The sequence below is a fragment of the Stomoxys calcitrans genome, chromosome 3, assembly GCF_963082655.1.
Source record: "Stomoxys calcitrans chromosome 3, idStoCalc2.1, whole genome shotgun sequence".
NCBI lineage: Eukaryota > Metazoa > Arthropoda > Insecta > Diptera > Muscidae > Stomoxys > Stomoxys calcitrans.
Window position 1 is genome coordinate 11026024 of NC_081554.1, and position 27293 is coordinate 11053316.

Here is a 27293-nt window from a genome sequence, read left to right on the forward strand (position 1 = left end):
ACCGACCACCATGGATTCTGCTAAAAGTTTACACAAAGGATTTGGAGCGTACGTGATACGATTGTTGGAAGTCGTAACAGAACACTACGTACAAAATTTCAGCCCCATCGGATAAAGATTGAGGCTTCTAGGGCCTTGAGATATCAATTCGGAGATCGGTTTACATAGGAGCTATATCAGGTTATATACCGATTTGAACTGTACTTGTCACGATTGTTGGAAGTCATAACAGAAGCCCACGTGCAAAATGTCAGCTCAATCGAATAACAACTGCGGCTTTTAGAGACTTAAGATGTCAAATCGTGAGATCGGTTTGAATGGGAGCTATATCAGGTTACGGACCGATTTAGACCATACTTGGCACGATTGTTGGGAGTCACAGCTGTGCAAAATTTCAACCCAATCGGTTAATAATAGCAGCTTCTAGAAGCTCAAAAAGTCAAGTCGAAGAACCAATTTATATGGGAGCTACAACAAAATCTGAGTCGATATGGCCAATTTGCCAACGACCTACATCAATAAGAAGCATCTGTGCAAAATTTAGTGCAGCTAGCTCTACGCGTTCGACAGCTATCGTGATTTCCACATACGGACGGACATGACTAAATCCTCTTAGAATGTCCAGACGATCAAGAATATATATGCTCTATGGGGTCGCAGATCAATATTTCGAGGTGTTACAAATAGAATGACTATATTAGAATACCCCATTCTATGCTGGTGGCAATAAAAAGATACCACGTTTAAAATGTCAACCAAATAGTTGCACCCCTTGTGGTTTATATGAGAGCTATATCAAGTTATAAACTTATTTGGACCAAACTTGGCACGGCTGTTGGAGTCCAAAGCAAAACTTTACGCGCAACATTTCAGGCAAATGGGGAGGTAATTGCGCGTTCTAGAGGCTCTAGATCATCAAATCTAAAAATCGGTTTACATGGCAGCTATAACAGCTAATGAAACGATTTGAACCAGAATTGGTTCAAAGCTTGTACAGGGTCAGAAGTCAAAATACAAGATCGGCTTGCGTGGCAGCTATTCATGTATGAACCGATTTGAACCATTCATAGTAAAATGCAAAAATGGAATTGCGCCTTCCAGAGGCTTAAGAAGTCTTGATCCGAGATCTGTTTATATGGCAGCCATATTAGGTTATGAACCGACTTGGACCATTCAGCCAAATAGGATAAAAATTGCACCTGCACTCAAAACAAAAAGTTGACCAAAATTTCAAATCTTTCCTTATTTGTAGGAGTTAAGCTATGAAAATTAACCAAAAACCAAAATTTTAAATTAAATTTTTTAATTACTAACGCTCATGACCGTCCGTTTCAAATTTTACGTAGATGACAGTGGAATTATAATTTTTTGAAAAAATTCTTTTTCTAAACATAGCATCTTAAGTAAAAAAAAATTCAAGATTTAGAGACGCTCCTATTTGTAAGACTATTTTGTTTTCTTAACTACGGTTCACAGTTGTCTTGCCAAGGTCAGTTTCCTAACTTTCAACGATATTTCGACCTTCATTTAAGGTTTTTGTCCTTACTAACAAGACGCAAAGTTAAGGTTTTATTAACCTACCATTTAAAATAAAAAAAAAACCCATAATATGAAGGAAAATATTTTTCACCAAAGGGAATGTTTCCTTAAAGTTTGGAAAATTTATCATCTTGAAATTAAGTTTGCTAATCTTTGGCTCGAATCTTTAAAACTAGGATAAACATTTTTTCAGTGTATCTTTACTTCTTCGAAAATTAGCGTGCATTCGACGAACAGACAGACAGACGGACATGGCTAAATGAACTTGGAATATCAAGACGAACAAGAATATATGTACCTTGTTGCGTGTCAGATCAATATTTCGATGTGTTAAAAACGGGATGACGAAATTAGTAGACCCCCATTCTATGGTGGAGGGTATACAATTAATTGTGAGTGCCCTATTTTCAGCACGGGATTATTCTGTACCATTTTTGAAAACTTCAATAAAACCGGTTCAATCGTTTTTAAGTCCATACCAACAAACACAAATTGATTTTCTCCTATGATATTATCGTGAAAATGATATACATACCTCAGTTTCGGGGGCAGGTGTCGTTCCACATGTTATTTGATATTTTTCACCACATTCGTTTTAAAGGTGTAAATAAAAATATTTATCAGGTGGCATCACCATATTTCTAGTGTCAGCAAACACGACCAGTTTGGGGGATGAGGCGGCCGTTCAGTGACTTGGCCCTGAAAATATATATCAGATTTGTGTTTTAGTCCAAAATATCTCTTATTTCAGCCCCATATTGGAATGGTCAGCAAATACGTCCTATATGGGTGGTGTTTTGGGGGTGGGGTGGCCCCTTTTTCCCGAATATTGATATCAAATTCGTGCTTTACTCTCAAAGACCTTTCATTTGAGGCCCATATTGCTATGGTCGTGAATTTGTCTTTTTTGGGGTGGGGCCGCTCCCCAAACACATGGCTCTATATTGTCGTGATTGGCCTATATATCCATTTAGAGGGTTTTGGGCGGTCCCCGCGGCACCCGTCCCCAACAATAGAATACATGTTTTTTTTGGTGACTGTTAGAGTGCGAAAAATGTCAAACTAATCGCACAACCAATCTCCGAGATCTAGTATTTTTGAATTTAGGGTAATGAGAAATACTTTTTAGGGATACATTTCGACTCAAATATAGATATCAAATTCGTGTCCACTCCCAAAGCCCTTTACTTTAAGCCCCATAGTGTGATGGTCGGTAAGTATGAACCGTTTGGATGGTGTTTTGGGGCTGGGGCGGCCACCGGCACTTTGCCCTGAAAATAGATATCAAATTCTTTCTTTACTCCCAAATACCGTTGATTTGAGTTCCATATTGCTATAGTCGGAATAAAATTCAGTTTAGGGGTTGATTATGGGCGTACCCCCTAAATTGGATATCAAATTCGATTTCTACTCTCAAATAACTTTCATTAGAGTTCCATGTTGCCATAATGGATCTATTTGCCTATTCGACGCATTTTTAGGAGGAAAAGCGCGACCTAGACTTGAACGCATATTAAAATTTCAAATTTTTAATCTACTCCCAAGTATCTTTCATTCGAATCGGCTGATATGCCCATTTGGGGGTATTCGGGGTTGCGGCGACCTCCAATTACTTGCACCTAATTTTTTATGCCATATTTGTAATCTACTGCCGGATACATTCAGTTGAGTCCCATATTGATAGGAATGTCGAATATATCTTTTTAGAGGTTGGGTCGGCCCGCTGGGTACTAGGACCCAAAATTTAATACGAAATTTATTTTCTAGTCTCCAATACTTTTCATTTTATAGCCATATTGTGCCTATCAGTCCTCTTTTGGTTTTGGGTGGCGTTTTTGGTATGAGGAGGAGGGTCAACCACCATCTGATATCTAAAAATTATGTTACCTTTTTTTTATTCTACGGAACAAACAAACAAACCGAGCCTCATATGGTCATGATGGGTCATATGCCCATTTGGGGTGTTTTTGGGGTTTGGGGTGACCTCCTACACTTCGATCTGAATTTGTGTGGCAGATTCGTAATCTACTCCCGAATACCTTTCATTTAAGCCCCATATTGATATGGACGACAGAATTGTCTGCTTTTAGACATTTTGGGGTTAGGGTACTTGGACCCAATTTTTAATACCATATTCGTATTCTACCCTTCAATACCTCTCATTTAATATCCATATTGTCTTTATCGGTCCACTTGTGATTTTGGTGGTATTTTTGGGGTAACGGGGAGAGTCCGCCCCCTTCCGATATCAACAAATTATAAAGCATATTTTTTCTTCTTGACCATATTTGTAATCTACTCCCGAATACATTTCATTTGAGTCCCATATATGGTCATGCTCGTCCAATGAACCTATCTTAGGGGTTTTGGAGTTGGGGCGGCCCCTAGTTATTTGGACCTGATTTTTAATAAGAAACTCGTATTCTACTCCAGAATACCTTTCATTTGAAATTCGTATTCTACTCCTGAATACCTTTCATTTGAATCCCATATTGTCCTGATCGGTAATTTTTTTTTTTGGTGGTACTTTTGGGCTTGGGGGGAGGGTCCGCCCCCTTTCCGATATCAAAAAATAAAAAATCTCTTCTTTTTAAGAGGCCAAGAAATTTTTTAAAATGGATTATACCAAATCAAAATGTTCTTTCAACATATTGGCCAATTTTTTGGCTAATAAATATTTATATCGTACTTTTGTAAAGTAAAATTCATAATGGTGGAAATCCTCCCCGTTTTCAGGTTGCTTATCAAGGTTAACTTTCATAACTTAGTTAATCGTGATATTCATTTCTTACTTGCTCTTTCATAATGTATCCACAGTGTAATTATTGGGTTGCCCAAAAAGTAATTGCGGATTTTTTAAAAGAAAGTAAATGTATTTTTAATAAAACTTAGAATGAACTTTAATCAAATATACTTTTTTTACACTTTTTTTCTAAAGCAAGCTAAAAGTATCAGCTGATAACTGACAGAAGAAAGAATGCAATTACAGAGTCACAAGCTGTGAAAAAAATTTTCAACGCCGACTATATGACTATATGAAATTTGTTTGCCATATAGACGAACGTAGTTCATATATGAAGTGTTATATTGCGTGTTTTAAATGTTTGTTAAGCTTTTTAGATGATCATATTTTCCATTAATATGGTGCCATTAAAACATTTCTGTCAAATTTATGATGAATGAGTGATATGGAAGAGACGTGTATCTATTTTCTGCATAGATTATTTAATTTTTGAAAGAGTAAAAATAGCCAAGTCAAAAAACAAAAACAGAAAATAGAAAATAAAAAATAAAAAATTGCCAAAGAAAATCATACATCTGTTATTTGTTTATTTCAATGGGTGCCAAAACTAATGACGCTTTACCTTCTAGATCGATATACCACAAAAGTCTGTTGCATTAAAAAATTGTGCTTATATCAAAAAATCTAAGTTTGTTGGGTTTTGCCTATTTCACAAAAGAACAAATCATTTTAGAAAATTAAAAAAAAAAAAAAAATATGGTATATAAACAAATGAACATGTGCATAATATTTAATTCACACCATTAGCACCTGATAGTTGCATAGAAAAAAACAAACGTCGCTTTCTACATGAAATTCAAATGCGGGTGCTAAATATTTGTTGACTATCCATTTCAAATATTTTATAAGCGCCAAGACGTTTATGAAAATATATTGCCAATCACTCATTTTAATAAAAAAAAAAAACAAAATAAGAAGAATTCTTGTACCACACCATGTCTACAAATTATGCAGATGCACAACATTATTTTACTTGGTGGGCTTTCACGAAAACATGAGGTTATATACAAACAAAAAAAATATATAAAATAAATAGCTATGTGAAATATCATTAAACCATGTTGGACCGTAAATGATAATGGGTAAGGTAGTTGTATTAAATTAAAATTTTGCTACTAAAAAGTAAACAAAAGTTAAAATTAAAAGTTAAAAAACGAAAAGAAAACAATTCGTTTGGTGAAATTTGTTATTACGAGGTATGAGGAATTTTTCGTTGCCTGTTTGTGTAAGAAAAAAAAGTTGGGTTAAAAATTGTTGACTTGATATGAGGAACTTTTTCTTAAATGTTAGTGTAATAGAATTTTGCCTTTAAGATACAAAATCACAATATCATTAAAAGTTAAGAAATTAACTTTGGACTTAGATTAAAACCTGTGTTAGAAGATTTAAAAAATCCAATTACTGTTGAAAATATGGTAGTAAGCAGCACCAGATTTGGCCTCTTAGAAACAGGACACTTTGGAAACTGGGCAATCAATAGATCAAACAACAGAAAACCCTATCAATCCTGATGTGATTGACGGTTAACGATTCAGTGTGTTGGACGTATGATCGATCCATGGTGCCAAAATTGGGAAAAAAAAGTCTCCAATTTTTTAAACGTATAGTGGTATCTCTACAATGTTTATGTTGGCTAAAGCTGTCTTGAAACAAATTATGTGCTAAATTTAATGGACACTAACAGGCTCGGGGACCACTAGTCGACCTTCAAATTTGGTCACCTCGGCCTCACAGAATTTTGTTCGGGCTGCGTAAGGCACATTACGGTCCGGGTTTGTCATTGACGAAGGCTGCCGCAACAGCAACGACATAATTCTTACATCTCATCCAACTGCTTGTTGACAATACTCCCTATCTCGATATTACTACACAATGGCAAACCATATATCAATAAAGGAACGGATAAGCATAAATTAAGAAACCCTGGGAGAACTTACTTTACTTACTTTAGATGGATATGACAGAACATTTGTTCCAGTAGAGTAATGTATAATACGGTTCCAAGTGCCTCAATTTTCTGCGCTAATTCTAAAATCTCTGACGCCAAGTTTCGAGGTGTCTTCCACCACTTGAACTTTCCATTGGGCTTTTTTTGTTTGCCTTCAAAAGACTTCTTTGCTGGAGCTTCTTCATCCATTCTGACATAACCTAGCCAACGCAGCCGTTGTATTTCGATACGTGAATCGTAACTATGCTATCGTCGTCATACAGCTAGTGGTTCATGCGTCACCTATATTCTGCATTAACGCAAACTGGTCCATATATTTTATGAAGAATCATTCTCTCAAATACTCCAAGCACTGCCCCATCAGCTTTCACAAGAACCCATGCCTCAGAACCATAAAGCAACACGGGTAGTATCTGTTGAGAGGTGGCCTTGTTTCTAAACTGCTTACTTAGTCCAAAGTAGCATCTGTCTGCCAGTATTATTTTTCACTTTATCTCAAAACTGGTGTCATTTGTTTCGGTTACGGCGGTGCGGAGGTAGATAAAGTTACTGACTATCTCAAAGTTGTGGTTCCCCAACAGGTTATTTTCCATTCACTACACAGAAGAAAATATCACGAAATTTTTTTCAATTACTAATTTAAGAAAATAAACATATATTCTATAAAAAAAATTTATTAATTCAATAATTTTTTTTATTGAAACTGAAATTTTTTCAGTTGTGATTGTGATTGAAATTTTGTTATTATTAAATTAAAAAATTATTGAATCGATTAATTTTTTAATTGAATCTGAACTTGTTTTCAATTACGATTTATTTGAAATTTTTCAAATAAAAAACTTGATGGATTCAATCATTTTTTTAATTGAATCTTAACTTTATAATAGAAAATACGATCGTGATTGAAATTTTGGAAATTTTCAATTAAAAAAATTAATGGATTCAATCATTTTTTAATTAAATCTTACAAAATTTTATGATGAAAACTTAATATTTTTCAATTAAACAATAACGACCAAGACCACTTACTTTTTTCTTTTTGTCACTCAATTCGTGCGCAATTTCATTGAAAACAGCTGATTTTACAGACGGATAACATCTGTTTTCATTAAATTGGCGAACGAACCGAGTGAAAAAGGCAGTAAGTTTTTTCAATAATTTTTTAATGGAATCGGAAAATTGTTTAGATCCGACAGCACTGTTGAACCCAAAAATAAATCTCAAATTCGTGTTCCAGAAGTTTAACATCAGTGAGCCATGTTGCATCAAAATCGAGGATGCGCCCTGCCGCGCACTTTTGCAAAAATTTTAATATAACAATTGAATATATTCTATTAAATTTTCGAAAATTTCAATAATTTTTTTAATTGGATCAATTTAAAAATAAATTACAAATTTATAAAAATTCAATAATTTTTTTAATTGGATCAATTTAAAAATAAATTACAAATTTATAAAAATTCAATAATTTTTTTAATTGGATCAATTAAAAAATTAATTGGAAATTTCAAAAAATTTTAATCATTTTTTTTTTTGATTGAAAATTCTTTCAATCACCTTTTTCAAAAACTTTGATTGATATTATCATTTTCGTGATTGAAGCAGCTACAATTAAAAAATTAATTGGATCAATTAATTTCGTGACTGAAACCGATTTTTTATTTTTTCTGTGTAACTGGTCAAACTCTGGTGGAACACTACAAAAATTTGTTTTTAAATACATTTATTTATATACATCTTCCTCCCTACACAGCGCGCTTTTTGCAAAAAATTTAATATAACATTTGAATATTTTCCTTTAAAATTTCAAAAATTTCAATAATTTTTTTAATTGGATCAATTAAAAAATCAATTAAAAATTCAATAATTTTTTTATTGGATCAATTAAAAAATTAGTTGGAAATTTAAAAAATTTTTAATAATTTTTTTTAAATGAAAATTTTTCCAATCACCTTTTTAAAAACTTTCATGGATATTATAATTTTTGGTGTTTGAAGCAGTTTCCATTAAAAAATAAATTAGATCAATTAATTTCGTGATTAAAACAGTTTTTTTTTTTGTGTAACTGGTCAAATTCTGTTTGATTGAAGCATTTTCAATTAAAAAATGAATTGGATCAATTAATTTCGTGATTGAAATCGATTTTTATTTTTTCCTGTATAACAGGTCATACAAATACTAATTTATTCATATACAAAGGTATTTTTTATGCTAAGAGTTTCATTTGAAGAGGAGATAATTATTTCGTTAATAAGGAAAAAAATTGGAATAAATGTACATTTTTCGTGTTAAGCAAAATTGAGTTTCCTAAATGCACGAATCAGTGCATATTTTACCCTTCTGGAAGTACATGTATACAATGTACGCGTCCACATTTCCATTTTCTCCCTGTCTCTCTCTCTCTCTCGCCGCAAACCACTATTTATGGTTTTATGAACTGCGTTCATAAAATACGAAATTTTGCTTATCGATTTGCTCTATAACTTCCACAGTATAAAATGTTAACGAATTTTAATTTCGACCACTTTGCATGTATGTATATCCAATGTGGTATCAGAACGTCGACTTTTCCCAACTTTAGCCCGTCCTTCCATGTTTTCATACATCAATAGCAACCATTTAGTCCCACACAGCTTAATGGGTTACATTTTTTATACTCTACAAATCTTAAACCGTGCAAGACGACCCCAGTATTGTTTTTGTTTTTTTTTTTTTTTTTTTTGAATTTACAAAAAAAAAAAATTAAAAAAATTGTATCAAAGTTCTCTCGAATATACAGTGACGGTAGTATAGTCATGAGCAGCCAACACTAGCTAAAGCAAATCAATCGAGGACAATTTAGAAAAAACAAATTGAAAATTTGAAAAAGAAACCTCTTCACTTAGCATTAACTTGTTGTTCGCCAGAGTACAATGGGTGGTGGTTGGCGTGTTAGCCAACATTTACTCATTTACTTAAGGGAAACTACAAAAATACAATTCAATTGAAATTTTCCTTTTAGTTGGAATCGAAAGAGCAAAGACTTAAGAAAAGAAAGAACTCGATTTTTAGCTATCGTTGCTAGTATTTTCTTTTAAATTACGAAATAATTGACAATATTAAGTTTAAAAAATCAAAATCTTGGGAAAAAATAATTCAAAACAAAACTAACAAATGGTGTTGGATTCCAAATTCTACTGAATTGAAAAAATTAACCAAAAACAAACTTTTGGAAAGCAATTTCTTCACATTCAAAAAAAAAGATCTACTATAGAAATTTATATAACAGTGTAAACTCTGCACCAAACAAAACAGGGATATGGGAATTCCAGACATTCGCCATTTAATCACTGTGGAATTTGAGGTTTATGGTCATGTGCAAGGTGAGTTATTGAGTTGGAGTTGAGCCATTCGCAATAAAAAAAAAACAAAATATTATGATTACAAATAGAACAAATATATTTGAATGCAGTACGCATATCATAGAATTCTGTTACTTTTTCTTTTGCATTTTCGTGGTCTGAAATTGAACTGAGATGCAGTCAATGATTGGGGTTCTGGGTAGTGAATTAATTTTATATTTAGATGTGCCCCAAAGACTTCTCTAATGTACAAAGTACAATTTTTATTTTCTTATTTTAAATTTTACTTGCGATATGCGAGCATATTGGCGATTGTGTTATGCGTAAGTGAACGCACCAAAGAACACCCATGAAATGGTTAAGAACCTACCTTGACATTTGCAAAATATATGCAACAATTTAAAGAAGTGAATAAAAGCGAGTGATAATCGTTCTCGTTTTGCAATGAAAAGTAAAAAATGACAAGGCTTCATAAGAATTGCAAAAAACATTTCTTAAAATTTTTTTTTTCAAAACTTCATTTTTGAAAAAAATTTTGTCAAAATAAAATTTTTGGTAAAAATTTTTAAAAATTTATTAAAATAAAAAATGTTGTTAAAAATATATTTATATAAAAATTTTAGTTCGACATTTTATATATACAATAATATTGTTAAAATTTTATTTATTTGGCGATTTCCTACAGGATAGTGGCTAGCTTTATGTTATTAAGTTCAAGGCTTTTGTTTAAAGAATAACATATCAAATAACTCAGAAAGGATTTTGAAGGGCTTTCTGAATCGTGATTTCTTCACTGACTCGAGATTTTCCACAAGATTTGTCAAATAAATTAAAGTACTCTACACACCTACATTAATTGGAAAGAGCCAAGGCATATTTTATTGGATTTCATTTAGTCATTGAGCCAGCAATGCGGAATCATAGATTCGGAAGAGCAATTGAAGGTATAATATAGGTATAATAATAATGAAGGTATAATAATTAAAGGATAATAGGAATAAAAAGTAGAAGCGTTCTAAGTTCAGCCGGACCGAATCTTATATACCCTCCACCATAGATTGCATTTGTTGAGTTCGTTTCCCGATATCTCTTTTTAGGCAAACAAAGGATAAAAGAAAAGAATTGATTTAATATTGGAGCTATCTCAAGTTAAGGTCCGATTCGGACCATAATTGAATTGAATGTTGGAGACCATAGTAGAAGTCATTGTCAGCCAATTCGGATTAGAATTGCGCCCTTTAGGGTCTCAAGAAGTAAAATAAAGAGATCGCTTTATATGGGAGCTGTATCAGGCTAAAAAACGACTCGGACCATATTTGACACGTATGTTGAAGGTCATGGGAGAAGCGGTTGTACAAAATTGCAGCCTAATCGGATTATAATTACGCCCTCAGGAGCCTCAAGAAGTCAAGGTCCCAGATCGGTTTAAATGGCAGCTATATCGGGTTATGGATTGATTTGAACCATATTTGACACAGTTTTTAAGTCATAACAAAACATCTCATTCAAAATTTCAGCCAAATTGGATAAGAATTGTGCCCTCTAGTGGTTCAAGAAGTCAAGATCCAAGATTGGTTTATATGGCAGCTATATCAGGTTTTGGACCGATTTAAAGCATACTTAGCACAGTTGTTGGAAGTCATAACTTAACGCGTTGTGCAAAATTTCAGCCCATAGGTATTGCGCCCTTTAGAGGCTCAAGAAGTCAAGATCCCAGAAAGGATTATATGACAGCTATATCAGGTTATATATCGATTTCAATCATACTCAGTACAGTTGTTGGAAGTCATAAAGAATACACCTCATGCAAATTTTCAGCCTAATCGGATAAGAAATGTGCTCTCTAGTGGTTCAAGAAGTCAAGATCCAAGATCGGTTTATATGGCAGCTATATCAAAACATGGACCGATGTAGGCCATTTACGATCCCAATCGACCTACACTAATAAGAAGTATTTGTGACAGATCGACTCAGAACGTCTAGACGATCAAGAATATATATATATACTTTATGGGGTCTTAGACGAATATTTCGAGGTGTTACAAACGGAATGACTAGATTAACATACCCCCAACCTATGGTGGTGGATATAAAAACTATAGAGAGTGGTGAAAAATAGCAAAAGAGCTACCTTTTTTTTCAACACATAAAAAAGGAGATCTTGATGAACCGTCAAATTATAGAGGAATTTTGTTTATGAACTGTGGTGCAAAAATATTTATGGGTCTAATATATTAAAGACTATAAAATTGGATTGAGAAACATAAAAATCTAAAAATGTCAAGCTCGATTTCGACAGAATTATTCAACGATTGACATCATTTGTAACATGGCCTCGATCGTGAAACTTAAAAAAGAAACAATTATTCGCTTCTACGTCGATTTTAAAGCTGAATTTGATAATATCTCAAGGCCAGTGTTGCCGTTTTTGATAGGTTCCTACCAAAATTGGTAGGTTTTTATTCTCTTGGTAGTTTGGTAGGCTGACCTCAATTTTTGGTAGGTTTTTCCAACATACAAGTTAATTAACAAAAAAATCGCCGGGGATGACTCAAAATTAATTCACTTCGTGTCGTTTCTGTGTATTCGTTAAGAGTGCAAAAAAAGCCAAGGATAGCAAGGGGACAAAGAGTCTCATTGGTGCAAATCTCAAGAAAATGGGCGTAAGTTTTGATTTTGAGTGTGACTACTGGTACAAGTGTTAAGGCATATCTTCCGAACTTCGTAAATTCTAGATAGGAAATGCGTGCGTTCAATGCCTTCAATCGGAAAAAAGGGCTATGTGCCAGCTGCATACAAATATGGTTAAATCTGGTCTATACTCAAAAGTTGAGGAGTACATGCATCTCGCTGTAATGGCAAAAATGGTAAGTAAAAGCGCATTTCTGGTTCAAGCACTTGAATCGGTAAATCGCTTTATCCCAACTCGGCACGGTTGCTCATTGAAATCGGGACAAAAATACGACTTTATGAACTAAAGATTTCTTATTGAGAGATCGATATTAAGGGTGCTATATCAAGATATACACCGTCTTTGAACTTAAGGCTGTAGAGTGATTTTAACAAACAGACAGACAGATAATGCTAGATTCTACACCCAGAAAAATTAGTCTGATATTAAGCATACATTTTTTGTTTAAAAGCATAGATATAATAGTAGTACTTATTTTGTCTGCTGTTATTTTTGCACAAAATTTAAAAAAAATTCAAGCTATATGCTTGTAAATTTGAAAAACAAGATGCAATATAACTATTTTTGAAATATTTACATTTTTATGCTTTTTTTAACTTTTTTGAATTTGATAACCGCAGAAAATGTTTGCTGTTTTAGCAACAAATTACTGCTGTTCCATTTTCTGCAGATTTTCTGCTGTTTCAGCAAACACTTTTGCTGTTTTTACTAACGAATTTCTATGAGTGTATATGAATAACGACGATCTAGTCTTTGTAGCTTTAAAAATGTGTAATTTGATGTGTTTCAAATGGATTGCCAAATGGCCAACTCTTCGGTGGCGGGTATAAAAACATATACCCCATTTTGGCTTGTAGAACATTTGGCAAGTTTTGATCGCGTTTGGTAGGATTTTTCTAAAATTTTGGTGGGGAAATATTTTTTGAGTGGCAACACTGCTCAAGGCAACAAATCCACATCAAAATATCCATTTCCGACCCTACAAATTGTATATATTTTTGATCGTCGAAAAATCTAAGACGATTTAACGATGTCCGTGTGTCCGACAGTTGTGATCACGCTACAGTCTTTACAAATTGAGATATTGAGTTGAAAGGTTGCACAAACTCGTATTTCCTCCATACGCAGGTTAAGTTCTTGAATAGGCCAAATCGGAACATATTTGGATATAGCTGCCATAGAGACCGATCTGGCGATTTAGGGTCTTAAGCCAGTAAAAACCCGATTTCGGTGAAATTTTAAAAAGGAAGTTGTGCTAGGGGTCCCGAAATTCAAACCCAACCTATAGGCCGATATGCCGGTTTAGGGTCTTGAGACCGTAACAGGCGTATTTATTATCCGACTTAGAAACAGTGAATTGTTTTAGGGCTCCTTTACATATAGCTGTTATATATGCGGAACTGCAATTGTTATCCGATTTCGCTGAAATTTGAAAGTGTGAGTTCATTAAAGCCTCCCGGTACCCGACTCAAATATGCTTCAGATCGGTCTATATTCAGAAAAGCTGCCCTATAGAGGGACTGCCGATTAAGGGTATTGAACCCATAAAAGCTGCATTTATAACCCAATTTCGCTGAAACTTGAAACAGTGAGTTATTTCAAGCCTTCGCATCTAGATATGGCCATATAGACCGATCTGCCGATTGAGGGTGTTAATCCCATAAAAGCCGCAATTATTATCCGATTTCGCTAAAAATTTAAATAGTGAGTTGTTTTAATCCTCCTGATATCCGACTCAAATATGGTTCAGATCAGGCTATATTTAGAAATAATTGCCATCTGCCGATTAAGGGTCTTAAGCCCATAAAAGCCACAATTATTATCCGACTTCGCTGAAATTGGAAATAGTTAGTTGATTAAAGCCTCCCGATATCCCACACAAATATGGTTCAGATCGGTCTTTATTCAGATATAGCTGTCATATAGACCGATCCGGCGATTAAGGGTCTTAAGCCCATATAAGCTGAATTTATTACCCGATTTCACTGGAATTTGACACAGTGACTTGTATTAAGCCTCCCGTCATCCGACCAGCACATGTTTCAGATCAGACTATATTTGAATATAGCTGCCATATAGACCGAACTTCCAATTTGGGGTTTGAAACCTAAACGCTTAAACTGTATCTTGTATAAGAGTTCTGGGGACTCCCATTTGCATATTACTATGGATATGGTAGTGGAGTTATTATAAGAGGATGTTTCGATTTATTCATGGAGGTGGGTATGCAAAGACCGTGAGTGTACATCAAAATAAAATATCGAAGGTGGACTGTACGAGGACAATATTAACATCCGACTCCTTTTTAAGCAGGTGGTACTGTTCGAATGATATAAAGGTACATCGAAATATGTATGATCGATAACGTTGAAACATAAACGTATTTCGAAACATGTATGATCGATAACGTTGAAACATACTGCAAAATATGGTCTTTAGAAGTAAACTTATCCAAGTAAAAAATGTTACTGAACTAACTAAATTTCCCACGAACATTCCATTAACGAACAGGGGATACTACTCTCATATCAATGAGTGCAGTCCGAATAAAGTTTAAACTCGGTGATAAGGGCCCTCCTTTTTAATGCCGAGTCCGAACGGCGTGCCGCATAGCAACACCACTTGGTAGAGAAGTTTTAACATGGCAGGATACCTTACAAATGTAGCCAGCATTAGTGAGGCGATAACCACCGCTAAAAATTGTGTTGATGTTCACGCCGGGATTTGAACCCAGGTGCTAATCTCTGCGCCACGGTGGCCTCCAAGTCAAAAATTATGGTTTTAGAAATTGGGAAAAATTAACCAAAAACTAAAAATGGATGCATAATGGCAATTGAAATAATAATATTTTAAATGAATTTAAATATAAAGGAGTAATATTTACTTACAAATTGAAGTTCACTAAACACGTACAACACGAGGCAAAAACTGTAATAAACATGGAAAAAATTCGTTGGAAACCTCTATATAACTATGAACTCAAAATGGAAGCTGATTTTGGCCGTCTGTTGAGTCTTTTTTTAAGCTATACTCTCAGTCAAATGAGAGAGACAAGATTTAAACAAACAAAAACATTTTTATTATTATTTACGTATGAATCAAATCTTCCTACAAAGCGTGAGAAAAAAAAAACACACACCCCACACATGTTTACAGGACGCTGTCTGTTTGACCACTGAATGCTGCCACAGAATTTCTTGGTGAGCACTTTTAGTTTCTCCCACATACACTATCTCATTACCATTTTGGCCTTCACTGTTCCAGATTCAGCTAGCTGATTCTGGGATTCTTGGTGGGGTCCGTGTAACGAATCCCATCACGCTTGTCTGTGAGTACCACTTTCTAGGAAATTATGCCGAACTTGAGGTATTCGACAGACTGGTATAGAGCAAGCTGCGTTAATGATGTCTCAGAATTTCCTCTCGGCAGCTAGCACATTTGAGAGGGTGTCAGCTCACTGATGTGGCGATTGGTGTACTCTCTGAAGCCGACCCAATTCCCCGAGGTTATAAAGTTGTGTGGTCGGTCGATGGTGAGTATTATGGGGAGATGATTTGGTCCCAAAGGGAATTCAATGGAAATGTCTGGCGAGTTGCTGCACTTCCTCGTAATCCTAGTGGTGGTATCCTCATTCACCGTACAGAACGTGGAGCCAATCTGCTCTGCCAAAGCTATGTCATAGGAGCGAATGATATAAAACGTGATTCACATCAAAATCGTCTCAAACAAGGCGATTATGGCCAGACGGTAAGCCGCTAATGTCGGGCTTGTAAACGGCGGTATGTACACGTTCTATAGCTCTATCTCGGCAGTACCGGACTTTACTGCTTGGTGGTGTATACTGCATGAAAAGGTGTATCACGAAGGCCAATCCTCCACCTCCACTCCTTATGAGATCCTTGTATCCGTGGCAACTGTGCCAGCTGCAGCCGTTGGTCAGTCGCTGCAATCAAGATGTTCTTCCGACTCCGGGATGTGCCTCTGCCATAAAGAAAAAATAACCAACACGTACACTGAGGCGGCAGTTCTTGCCGATGAAGGACTCCGCTACGTACAACCGGCTGCCATGGGACTTTTTTTGCTTCATATAAGCCAAACGTCCGAGTTTTTCGTTAAAAACCAGAAGCCTTAGCTGGTTAAACGTCGCCTCCTGCTTTCTTACATCAACCACAATAAGATGGAGGCATATAATTTTACAGCACATCAATCTTCTTATATATAAAAATGAATTTGTGTTTGTTTGTTTGTCGATTTTTTTGTTTGTTCCGTATAGACTCAAAAACGGCTGAACAGATTACCTTGAAATTTTCACAGCTTGTGTAGGCTGGTCTGGAAGGAAACATAGCCTAATAATTTTTTGATATCGTAAGGGGGGCGGACCCTCCCCCTTACCCCAAAAGTACTACCCAAAAATAAAAGTGGACCGATCGGGACAATATGGGACTCAAATAAAAGGTATTCAGGAGTAGAGTACGAATTTCATATTAAAAATTGGGTCCAAGTAACTAGGGCCTCCCCAACCCCAAAACCCCCTAAAAAAGTTTTTTTGGAGATCATGACAATATGGGACTCAAATGAAAGGTATTCGGGAGTAGATTGCGAACATGGTCAGGAAATAGAAATAAGCTTTATAATTTGTTGATTTCAGAAGGGGGCGGACCCTCCCCCTTTAACGAAAAACACCACCCAAAATCATAAGTGGACCGATCGGGACAATATGGGTATCAAGTGAAAGGTATTGGAAAATAAAATACGAAAATGATATTAAAATTTGGGTGTAAGTACCCATCGGGCCGCCCAACCCCAAAATTCCCCCAGCAGCCATATTGGACGTTAATATCAATATGGGCCTCATATGAAAGACATTTGAGAGTACATTTGGAATATGACATTAAAATTTGCGTTCAAGTCTAGGTGGAAATTTTCCTTCCAAAAATAAGTCAATGACAATATGGGACTTAAATGAATGGTATTTGAGAGTAGAAAATGAATTTGGTATCCAAATTTGGAGCCAAGTGTTTGGGGGTACGCCCTAAAGCACCCTCTTAACTGAACTTCATTTTCAATTATGGCAATATGGACCTAAAATCAACTGTATTTGGGTGTAAAAAACGAATTTGATATCTATTTTCTGGGCCTCCAAACAGTTCATATTTACCGACTATGGCAATATGGGACTTACATTGAATGGATTTGGGAGTGCAGCACGAATTTGATATCCATATTTTAGTCGAAATGTCTGAGGCGTCATCCCACCTCTAAAAAGGAGATTGGTAATGCGATTCGTTCCATTTTTTTGGTTTCTATTGTTAGGGTCGGGTGCTTCGGGGGCTGTCCAAAACCCGTCAAATGGGTATATAGACCAATCACGACAATTTAGAGCTCAAACGAAAGGTGCTTGAGAGAAAAAAACGAATTAGATTTCCAATTAAATAGCCATGTGATTGGGGAACTGCCCCACCCGAAAACACCTCCCTATTATATAAAAGCTATTTGATGTTTAAATTGATTGATTTTCGAAAAATGTATACTCATTTTCAGGACAAATATCCCTCAAACAGAATTTATTTACCGATCGTGCCATTATGGAGCTCATATAAAATGTATTTGTAAGCAGAGCACAAAGCGTATATTTACATTAAGTTCCAAATGTCTGGGTGGCCACCCCATCCCCGAAAAAAATTTACAAAGGAACCGAGCAGGGGCACACATCAATGAAAGCTTTCCGATTCAAGTTGAGTTTATCAATGAAACCGAGCAAGGGCACACTTCTCACACATCAATGAACCCTTTCCGATTCAAGTTTAAACTCAATGATAAGGGACTTTTCTTTATAGCCGAGTTCGAATGGCGGGCCGCAGTGAAACACCTCTTTGCGGAGAATTTTTTACATGACCATGCATGGCAAATGTCGCCAGCACTAAGAGGGGATAACCACCGCTTTAAATTTTGTCCAATGTTCTCGCCAGGATTTAAACGCAGGCGTTCACCGTGATAGGCGGACATAGGCTACAGTGGCACGAATTCGAAATACACATTCAGGGCGAAGTGTCCCCACCCTAAAAAGATATTAGAGAGTTAAAGAAGGCGGTTCGGCTAGTTAACTATATAAAACACTGCTAACAACAAAAATTTTTTTGCATCCTAAAAAACATATATATTATTATTGGTAGCAAAATTGTAAAATGATTCAAGGATTTCCGCGTCTGTGCGTCAATTGTAACTATGTTACAGCCTTCAACATCCTCCGATCTTATGCGTTTTTTCTTCTCCTGATTGAATTGTCAAACTATTGTATATTAATGAACTTGTTCCTAAAAGTATGCTGCGCTTATTTCTTTAGTAAAACATTAATTATTTCATCTGAATTCATCTATGATATTAACTTTTTTTCTCTCGCTCTTTATAGGATGTTACTTTACTAAATATACTCGAGATTTATGTACTAAAGCCGGCATTACTGGTTGGGTAAAGAACTCCAAGCAAGGGACAATTGTTGGTAAAATGCAAGGACCCAAAGAAGAAGTGGATAAAATGTAAGTTCTGCCATCTCCCACTACAATTTAAAATTCATTTGAATTTTATTAAATGACAGGATTGAATGGCTGTCTACGAAAGGCTCACCTGGTTGCCAAATTGAAAAATGTGATTTAAGAAATATGGGCACATTAAACCGCTTGGATTACAAGACATTCGATATACGATTTTAGTGTTATAATAACTTTCTCTGTTAGAATTTGTTGTTTAGGATTAAGAAAAATGTAATATTATTGCTTTATTTTTTATTATTTTCATTATTCATAAAATAATCTGGCGCATGTTTGTAAAACTAAAAAAGAACAAACCAAAACAAGTAATGTAGCAGAAAAATCTGTAAAGGTAAAAATTTCATACTGCTGTGTATTTTAAACCATATAATGAGTTTCTTTGGTTTTTGGGTTGTTAATTACCAATATGAGTATTTAATTTCTTTTGTATTTTGATGACGGGCTTTTTGATCTGGTTAAGGATTATTTAAATAAAACATATCGTTTTAATTTTTTCTCTGGACGTTTCGTTGGATATTTTTTCCAACGTCATCACACATCCACACTCTCATGTGTAGGTGGCGATCCTCGTCAAACTCCTTAGGTGAGCAAGCTCATTCCGGTCCAAAGGATCGATCGTCGCGGGAACATAATGGCCATTGGTTTTTTAAAGACGCCAATAACTCGCCGAGCATCATAGGGACTCAGTACTTAAGCAAGAGCCGGAGCCATCCGGCCTCTCACTGAGACTCTCCGTTCGATACCGCTGATTGTCCGCGACTGGCATTGCAGCTACTCCGTATGGAGCATTCCGCTATCCGCTACCTGGGAACGCGCCCGGTAGCTCGCAGCTAAGCTTCTCCGCAATGAACACCACACAGATCGGACCTCAATGTTCCGCCCTGTGTGATGCTCACAGCTTTCCCGTTCCGGGAAGTATTTTTTGTATGTAGTACATGTTTTGTTTTCTTAGTATTTTCATTTAGACTTACGATTCAATTTACACCTTCGTTAAATTAAATTAATAATTTAAACTTATTACTTATATCACAGAACAGTCGTCTTCAAGTTATTGCGATGGAATACTGCAGCTTAAGGAGCTATTACACGGCATGTAGAAGTCTTATGACATGTCACTTTTTGTATTCACATGTAATTGCAAATGTTTGTCAAAATTGTCAATTTACATACGATTCATAATTTTTCACATCACACATGTATGTTATTTTCGTATAACATAACTTAAAAATTTGAGCAAAAGCTGATTTTTTATGAGTAATAATTGTTAAAGTTGTGAGAAAGCTGGTTAAATCATAAATTTGCGAAAACAGGTTAATTTTGGGTTGCTTTAATTTCACTGGCAACCAAAACTGCTGATATCTTTAGGTTTTTGTCAGAAGGAATAGAGCACTCTCTAATAGAAATAAATTACATGTGCTATTTTGTAAAGTGATTTTCATATGTTAGTTTCGTTTGTATCACACGACATGTTCAACTCTATATGTGCTAAATTTGACATGTCATAAGACAACTACACGCCTTGTTGTAGCAGTGTTGTACACTGAGGCGGCAGACCTTGCATATTAATGAATCCATCGGGTCAATCCATGACATAGTTACCAAGTAGTGTACCGTAAACAGCTAAGTACAATTTTTTCTCGCGAAGTGCACTATCTGTCAACGAGTTTTGTTTGTGTGTTTCTATTGTAGATAAGAACCTAGAACTAGTAACATACACAAAATTAGAGTTGCACTAATCACTGATTTTGACAGATAATGCACTCAATATTTTGTTGTTGGGCAACTGCCACTACCTGTAAATGAATATATCTTGGGTCAATCCGGTACATACAACCGGCTGCCATGGGATTGGTGCTCTTTGCTATTTATCGACTCCTTAAGTCTGTGTTGAATTCTTAGACTCTCCAATGTGTAAGATCAGATAATTTCTCAGAACAATGACAATTGGTTTGTTAATAAAACGGACGTATCATATTGCACAAATGTAAATGGCGTCTATCTATGGGAGCAACATGTGCACTCCTAGGCAACAAAGATCATTTTGCACCAGTCCCACTCTGGGTTGATATTCCTTTCGGAATAGCCGCTTAAATTTGTAATTGTTTCGCGAGCGAAATTTGACAGAACTCAAATGTTTTTGTTTCCTTACCAAAAAACGTTTCTTTATCTGCACTAAACTAATCTAAAATGATGCCGGCAATAGTTTCAAATGTTGCCACTATAGTAGTTTTTTGCCATTTTCCTCACTATAAACAGAATACTAATTCCCGCCGATTTTCAGCCAATGTTTCGCCAACGTTTTTTTTATATGGAGTTTGACAGCATCCCGCTCAAAAAACTGAACAGAATACCCAACTTATCGCGGATATCAAACAGTGGCTCCCAGATATAGACGCGTCTGGGAAAAGGAAACAGCTAGATCCAAAATAGCTAATAGAATTACGAAATATAAACGACACACGAAAAATGACGATAAAGAGAAATGTTTATATAAAAAATCTAAGAAAAACAAAGGAAATAATTGAGGCAAACAGAAACACGATTACAGTCACAACAACAACAGTCCTTCGCCGAAACCGCCTGAACTATACGGATTACCGAAAATTCATATAAGCGACACCACTCTCCGGCCTATATGTTCGTCAATGAACGTCCCTTGCTAAGCTCTTTCTAAGCACTAACATCTAGAAAGAATGCAAAGTAAAAACTCCATAAAATATAATATATATACAAAATAATATAAACTAAATTTCTGCTCGATAGCTTCAAACTCAATGATTGTATAGTGATTACAACCGACAGACATACGGACCTTTCTAAATCGTGTTTGATTTTTAGACGATCGCGAATATTTTTACTATATAGTGCCGACGATGTAGATATATTTTGACTGTTTATTAATATAAGTCGTTTCCAACGTCTTCTTGGAACTGCCTTCACGAAGAATGCGTAAGTTACAGCCAACTTTGTCATATTTGGCACTGCTGATGATGAATTCTTTCCAAATCTAAATTATTTATTCGACCTTATTACTATTTAAATATAAAAATCCATACCGAACTTAAATTACTACTAAATTTGATGATTTCAATAAGAAAGTGTCAGATTTTAAGAAAAATTGCTGCCTAAAACCCCCAATTATAACCGGTATTCAATGCAAACGCACGAGATTTCCGAAATCTCGTCGCAAATCTAGATTTGCTCCAAGTGGAAACATGGTTTTATATTCGTCTTAAAGCTTAGTACTGACTTCATTCACATCGAAAATTCCTATAAAATTTTTGCGAAATCCATTATTGGCCAGAACACAAACAAAAGTCGAAGCAGAGTTTATTTATGCCCATTTCGTGAGCATTTAATTACACTGGCAATAAAATGAAGCAAAATTTGTATTGGCGCAGCGACATGTCTCTAATATTTTGCTTAGAGAACCCACTACCACTTCTATGGAATGTGTTTGTATTTTCTTAGTGAACATTTTCTTTGTTATGCGTTTTGACAGCTGAAAAGTCGGAGTCAGTACTAGGCTTAAGGCCTAAACAGATGAGCGCATTGAGGAGCGTTAAAAAATACGATTGTGGAAACAAATGTTAAAAAAGCTACTCGCAAAAGTAAGACAATTTTTAACTTTGACGTACAAAAGCACTATTTCAAGTGTGAAAACACCGGGTGGCGCTCGGTTTCAAGCGTTAAAGTTGAATTTTTTTTTAATTTTTCTGCGGTTCAGCCGGTTCCGTGTACCAGATACCAGTGGGAGCATTTCCGATCTTGCTCTGGCCTTACGCCACTACGGAAGTAAAGTCGCAGTGAATATGTTGCAAGGTTTTGTGCAAACATAGCCAGCACCATCGTCGTCGGACAATGTGACTTCTCTGACTTCTTCTGTGCGGCAATATACGCAACAGGAACACCCCAGCCAGAATATTGCCGGGCCAGTACCGGGAAGTGTATTATTCTTACAGTTGCACTGCAACGGTATGCGAGGCAAGATCGACGAGATAGTAGATTTTATCACTCAGAAGAACATATTGGTTGCAGCCATCCAGGAGACAAAGCGGACCTACACCTGAAGCTTGTACAGTTGTCACGGGTGCAATGTGCTATTTAAGGGCCGCTTAAGGAGTGCAGGTGGGGGTTAGCCGCCTGATACACCATTCCGTGCAGTATAGTGACCTCTACATGGAATGTATGAGGATAGCAGTCAGGACTGGTACTGCGAGATAGAGCCGTATAACGTGTACATACCGTCGGTTGGTAGTTGTGTTCCAGATAATGTCAAGTTTACAGGCGCGACATAATCTGGCCATAATAGCCTGTTTCTAGGAGACTTTAATGCGAATCACGTTTCATGGTATTCTTCTCTAAGAAAAGACCAGCAGGACACAGTCTTAGCAGGAGGATGAGGATGCCCTACTAAAATTATGAGGAGGTGCAGCAGCTCGCCAAACATTTGCATTGCCTCCTCTGATCTTCTGAGTGACGTATCCTGGCAAGCTGCCATTTCTTTGGGATCAAGCCAATCAGCCATGCCAAACTATTTGATGATATCGTCAACACATCCCTCCCTCTGTGTGATGGACGATGATTTGTGGAATTTTGGGATAAGAAATCGAAACACCGTAGAGTAAAACAGGGAGTTCCCCAAGGCGTGGTGATATCTCCGTCATTGTTTAACCTCTACCAATCCTCCATACCACCCCATCCAGAAGGTATAGAGATCTTACCATATGCGCACGATTGTACTCAACAACCAACAAACTTGACTCTTATTTCGCTGCAAGTGATCTGAAGATATCTGCCACGAAATCTTCAGGCACAGTGTTCACTACATACAAGCATGAGGTGGTGAGGGAGCTGAAAGTGATGGTCGGTGAAGAAACAATTCCGACCATCAAGAGTCCCAAAATACTTGGTGTCACATTTGACATCTCTTACAAATTCTCCTTACATGCCACAGCAAACTGGGATAAGGTCAGAAAAAGAAACAAAGTCCTCAAGACACTTGCCGATAGCATTTGGGGTGCTCACAAAGAAATCTTGTTGACCACGCACAAAGCAATTGGCGGTCAGTAGAGAGATATGCAGCGCCAGTGTAGTCGCTGTCAGTGTAGATCTGTAAGAATGCCGCTCTTCGAACTGCGACGAGCTGTCTCCTCAGTTCTAACGTGGACTACTTTCATCAGGAGACAAAGATCATACCCGTGCGAAGCCATAAATACATGCTGTCTAAGCCATACCTTCTGAGCTGTTATCGCAGGGAACATCCAAATCATCATCTTGTGGATAGGTATTCACCGCCCAAATACCTCAAGTTGCTTCATTTATGATCTAGAGCGAGAGGTTCAACGCTAGAAGAGAGAACCTCTAGATCAAGCGGGTCTGGACAACGCTCATGCAGACACGGTGAATAGCTGGCAGGTAATTGCTGTCTTTGGAAAACGACCGCCACCTATAGTACCTGAAGAAATTGACATCCTCCGACAAACCAGAGTAGTTCTAGATCAATTACAATACTACGGATGTGTGTCCCAATAGTGGTCTGGGACCACCTGTTTAACTGCACAGCTAGACCCACTCACTCAGACCCAAATCCCTCTCGAAACACCCCACCTTTATCGCAGAGTTCCTGGATCTGGATATTCAACAGAACCAAGCAGACGAAAGGTAGAACAAAACATTGTTACAACAAAAATAGCAATCCCATGGCTGCCGGTTGTACGTACCATATTGACCCGATGGAGTCATTCATCGGCAAGGGCTGCCGCCTCAGTGTAGAACACTGCTACAACAACAACCGTCGCGGACAATCAGCGGTATCGAGTGAAGTCTCAGTGAGAGTCCGGACACCGACACTGGCTTAAATACTGAGTGCCTGCGATACTAGAGGTATTGACACCTTTAAAAACCGGAACAAGCTTGCTCACCTATGGAGCTCGACGAGGATCGCCAAGTTCACATTTAAATGTGGCTACAACAACAACACAAGGCAATAGACCCTGGAATGAATATTAGCCTATGGATAGGAAAAATCGTTTTTACTTTCTTTTACTATATCACTTATCTACCTCTTATCTAAGTGATAAGAAAGGTTTGGTTTAAATTCTTAAAATTAAAAATATAATAATTTTTTAACCCACGTAGAAAATATTACCTACCATTAACATATGTTACTTGCAATATTCTCAATTGACAAATTTTTGATGTTGAAATCTTGAATATTATTTGAATTCGCCAATGTCTTTAACACCCATGTCTTGAAATGTTTTGATTGGAGAGGCTTGATTCAATATATCTCTTGGTTATGACTAAGTTTTCACAGATATCTCGTTTTATTTTGTATCTTCATTCTGTTTAAAGCTAAAAAAAACTAGCAATTCGGCTAAATGCGTTACAGCCACACACCATCGCCTAACAAGATTGGAAACGACCATTGGCCTTCATGCGCTCAAACGACTTCTGGGCATCGTAGTTCCTAAAACAACCAAATATTAAACACACTGAAAGCAGGTAGAAAAACCGAGATTTTCTTACTTGTAGAATTCTGCATAGGCTGCTTTCTTGGGATCGTTGACCAAGAACTTAAAGGCAGTGGTGATGACTGTGGTCAAGCCGATAGCAATCATCAAACCACGTTTAGTTTGCATGTTGTGCAAGCCGCGCATGACGGGAGCAGAGCCAGATACTGCAGGAGCGTTGGTCATTTTGATTATTTAAGGATTTTGAATCTGAAAAAAAGAGGGGAGGTTATGTAACAATAATCTTCGAAAATAATTTAGACATTTTTTAAAATTTGTAAGAGTTTACATAAGCCGATACATGCAATAGTAACTTTATAACATTTTCCTTCATACATGTAATTTAATTACAAACATTAAAATGGCTGTACTTGTATAAAATTTAATTTGTTTTTTCTTGTCTTACCTGAATACGCAACTCAACTCGCAAATTAGTGAATGGACGTCTTCGATTATTATTAATAATGATGTTGTTCCTTTTGATTATAATGACACAAGAATCGAAAAACAATCGATTTCCTTTTTACGTGATAGAGGACTAATAGGTCGTTGGCACATGAAGATTTTAATGAGCAAAATGTGTCAGTCAGTGGTGCCAGGTATTTTTCATGAAAAATCGTCAAAATTGAGAAAAAAAATTGATAAGGGTATTGATCTCCACTTTGATTTGGTGCACGCACTTTTTAAACTAAATCGATTTATGGCTCCAGACTGCATTTTGTGACCTGCCCTCCAGTTTCGAAACACAAATGTGGAAGCTTGTTCAACGAAAAACAGTGGCTAAGTGTGGTATTTCAAATGAAAGGTATTGATCTCTCCTATGATACAGTTACGAGGTAGCGTCGTTAGCACAACAACAAATATTTACCCCCAGCGAAACTACCTTGAGTGACAAATGTCATTAATTGAAATATCAAAGTGGCTTTAGTAATAAACTTTGTTCTACATATTATCTTCTTCAAATCTGTTTTATATATGTATGTTCATCATTATAACACTGTTTTGTTGTTCATGTGTGGATTATCGGATCAAATAGAAATTCTTTTTGTTCTTCTTCTTTTTATTCTGTGTTATCAAGCCTTTGACATTTGTATTTACTGTAAAATCAAAACATGTATAAAAAAAATTGTACCCAGCTGTTCGCATGACTTCACCATATAAGTGCATCCTGGATCTCTCCTTTGATTTGGTATACGTTTTTTGATCGAAGTCTATTTTGGCCTCCAGACTGAATTTTGTATTCTGCCTTGCAGTTTCGAAATAGAAATCTTCGCATATTCGAATGTGACGTCATAGACACATACAGCTTTTAGATTTGGACATTATCCATCCATCATCATCGTTATACGCATCTCCGATTGTACTAGCATCAAAGGCAAATGGTGAGGACCGACTACGTGTTGAATTACCGGGCTTTTATAATTTTCGCTTTAAATGAAGTCAGTACTAGGCTTTAAAACTTAAACACAGTTTAAAATGTTCTTTAAATCCGGATCTAATGGCTTCATCATCTGTTTTCCCTTTATAAAATCAGCTGACGAGACCTTTAAATCCGGATTTAATGAGCAGTGTAAACAGGGTTTTATTTTCTTCAAATGTGTTTTGTATTTGTATTTTCATCATTATAACACTGTTTTGTTGCTTATGTGTGTCCTGTCCTTAGACAGGATGTACTTATAAGAATTGATCATGCGAACAGCTGAGTAAATTTTTTTTAATTTTGTTTTGATTGTGTAGTCAATCTAAATGTCAAAGGCTTGATAACACAGCTGTGATTTTTTTTTCTAAAATCTCGAGAGGATGTTCTTTTTGATCCGATGTTCCACACATAAGCCACAAAACAGTGTTATAATGATGAATACACAAAAATAAATCACATTTGAAGAAGATAAGTTTTAAAACAAAGT

General features: G+C 36.1%; 2 protein-coding genes across 2 annotated transcripts; one reads left to right on the forward strand and one right to left on the reverse strand.

Moving 5' to 3' along the window:
- The first annotated feature begins 9183 nt into the window (after window positions 1-9183).
- On the forward strand, window positions 9184-19241 carry LOC106087069 (acylphosphatase-2). Its single transcript, XM_013251966.2, has 3 exons — window positions 9184-9652; window positions 18733-18859; window positions 18919-19241. Exons 1-3 carry the CDS (start codon window positions 9589-9591, stop codon window positions 19031-19033), a joined length of 306 nt encoding a protein of 101 aa, XP_013107420.1. The 5' UTR covers window positions 9184-9588; the 3' UTR covers window positions 19034-19241.
- Window positions 19242-25177: 5936 nt separating this feature from the next.
- LOC106087073 (cytochrome c oxidase subunit 6C-1) lies at window positions 25178-25898 on the reverse strand. The gene is made up of 3 exons (XM_013251980.2): window positions 25793-25898; window positions 25403-25596; window positions 25178-25343 (listed from the first exon to the last, which is right to left on the reverse strand). The coding sequence occupies exons 2-3, from the start codon at window positions 25570-25572 to the stop codon at window positions 25280-25282; spliced, it is 234 nt and encodes a 77-aa protein (XP_013107434.1). The 5' UTR covers window positions 25573-25596; window positions 25793-25898; the 3' UTR covers window positions 25178-25279.
- Between the last annotated feature and the right edge of the window lie 1395 nt (window positions 25899-27293).

Bases quoted from the DNA above. Each gene is read 5' to 3' on its own strand.
- LOC106087069 (XM_013251966.2), top strand. From the start codon at position 9,589: ATGGGAATTCCAGACATTCGCCATTTAATCACTGTGGAATTTGAGGTT. The intron at 9,653-18,732 runs GTGAGTTATTGA...CGCTCTTTATAG, and splicing joins GGTTTATGGTCATGTGCAAG to GATGTTACTTTACTAAATAT. The intron at 18,860-18,918 runs GTAAGTTCTGCC...ATTAAATGACAG, and splicing joins AAAGAAGAAGTGGATAAAAT to GATTGAATGGCTGTCTACGA.
- LOC106087073 (XM_013251980.2), bottom strand. From the start codon at position 25,572: ATGACCAACGCTCCTGCAGTATCTGGCTCTGCTCCCGTCATGCGCGGC. The intron at 25,344-25,402 runs GTAAGAAAATCT...TGGTTGTTTTAG, and splicing joins GCCTATGCAGAATTCTACAA to GAACTACGATGCCCAGAAGT.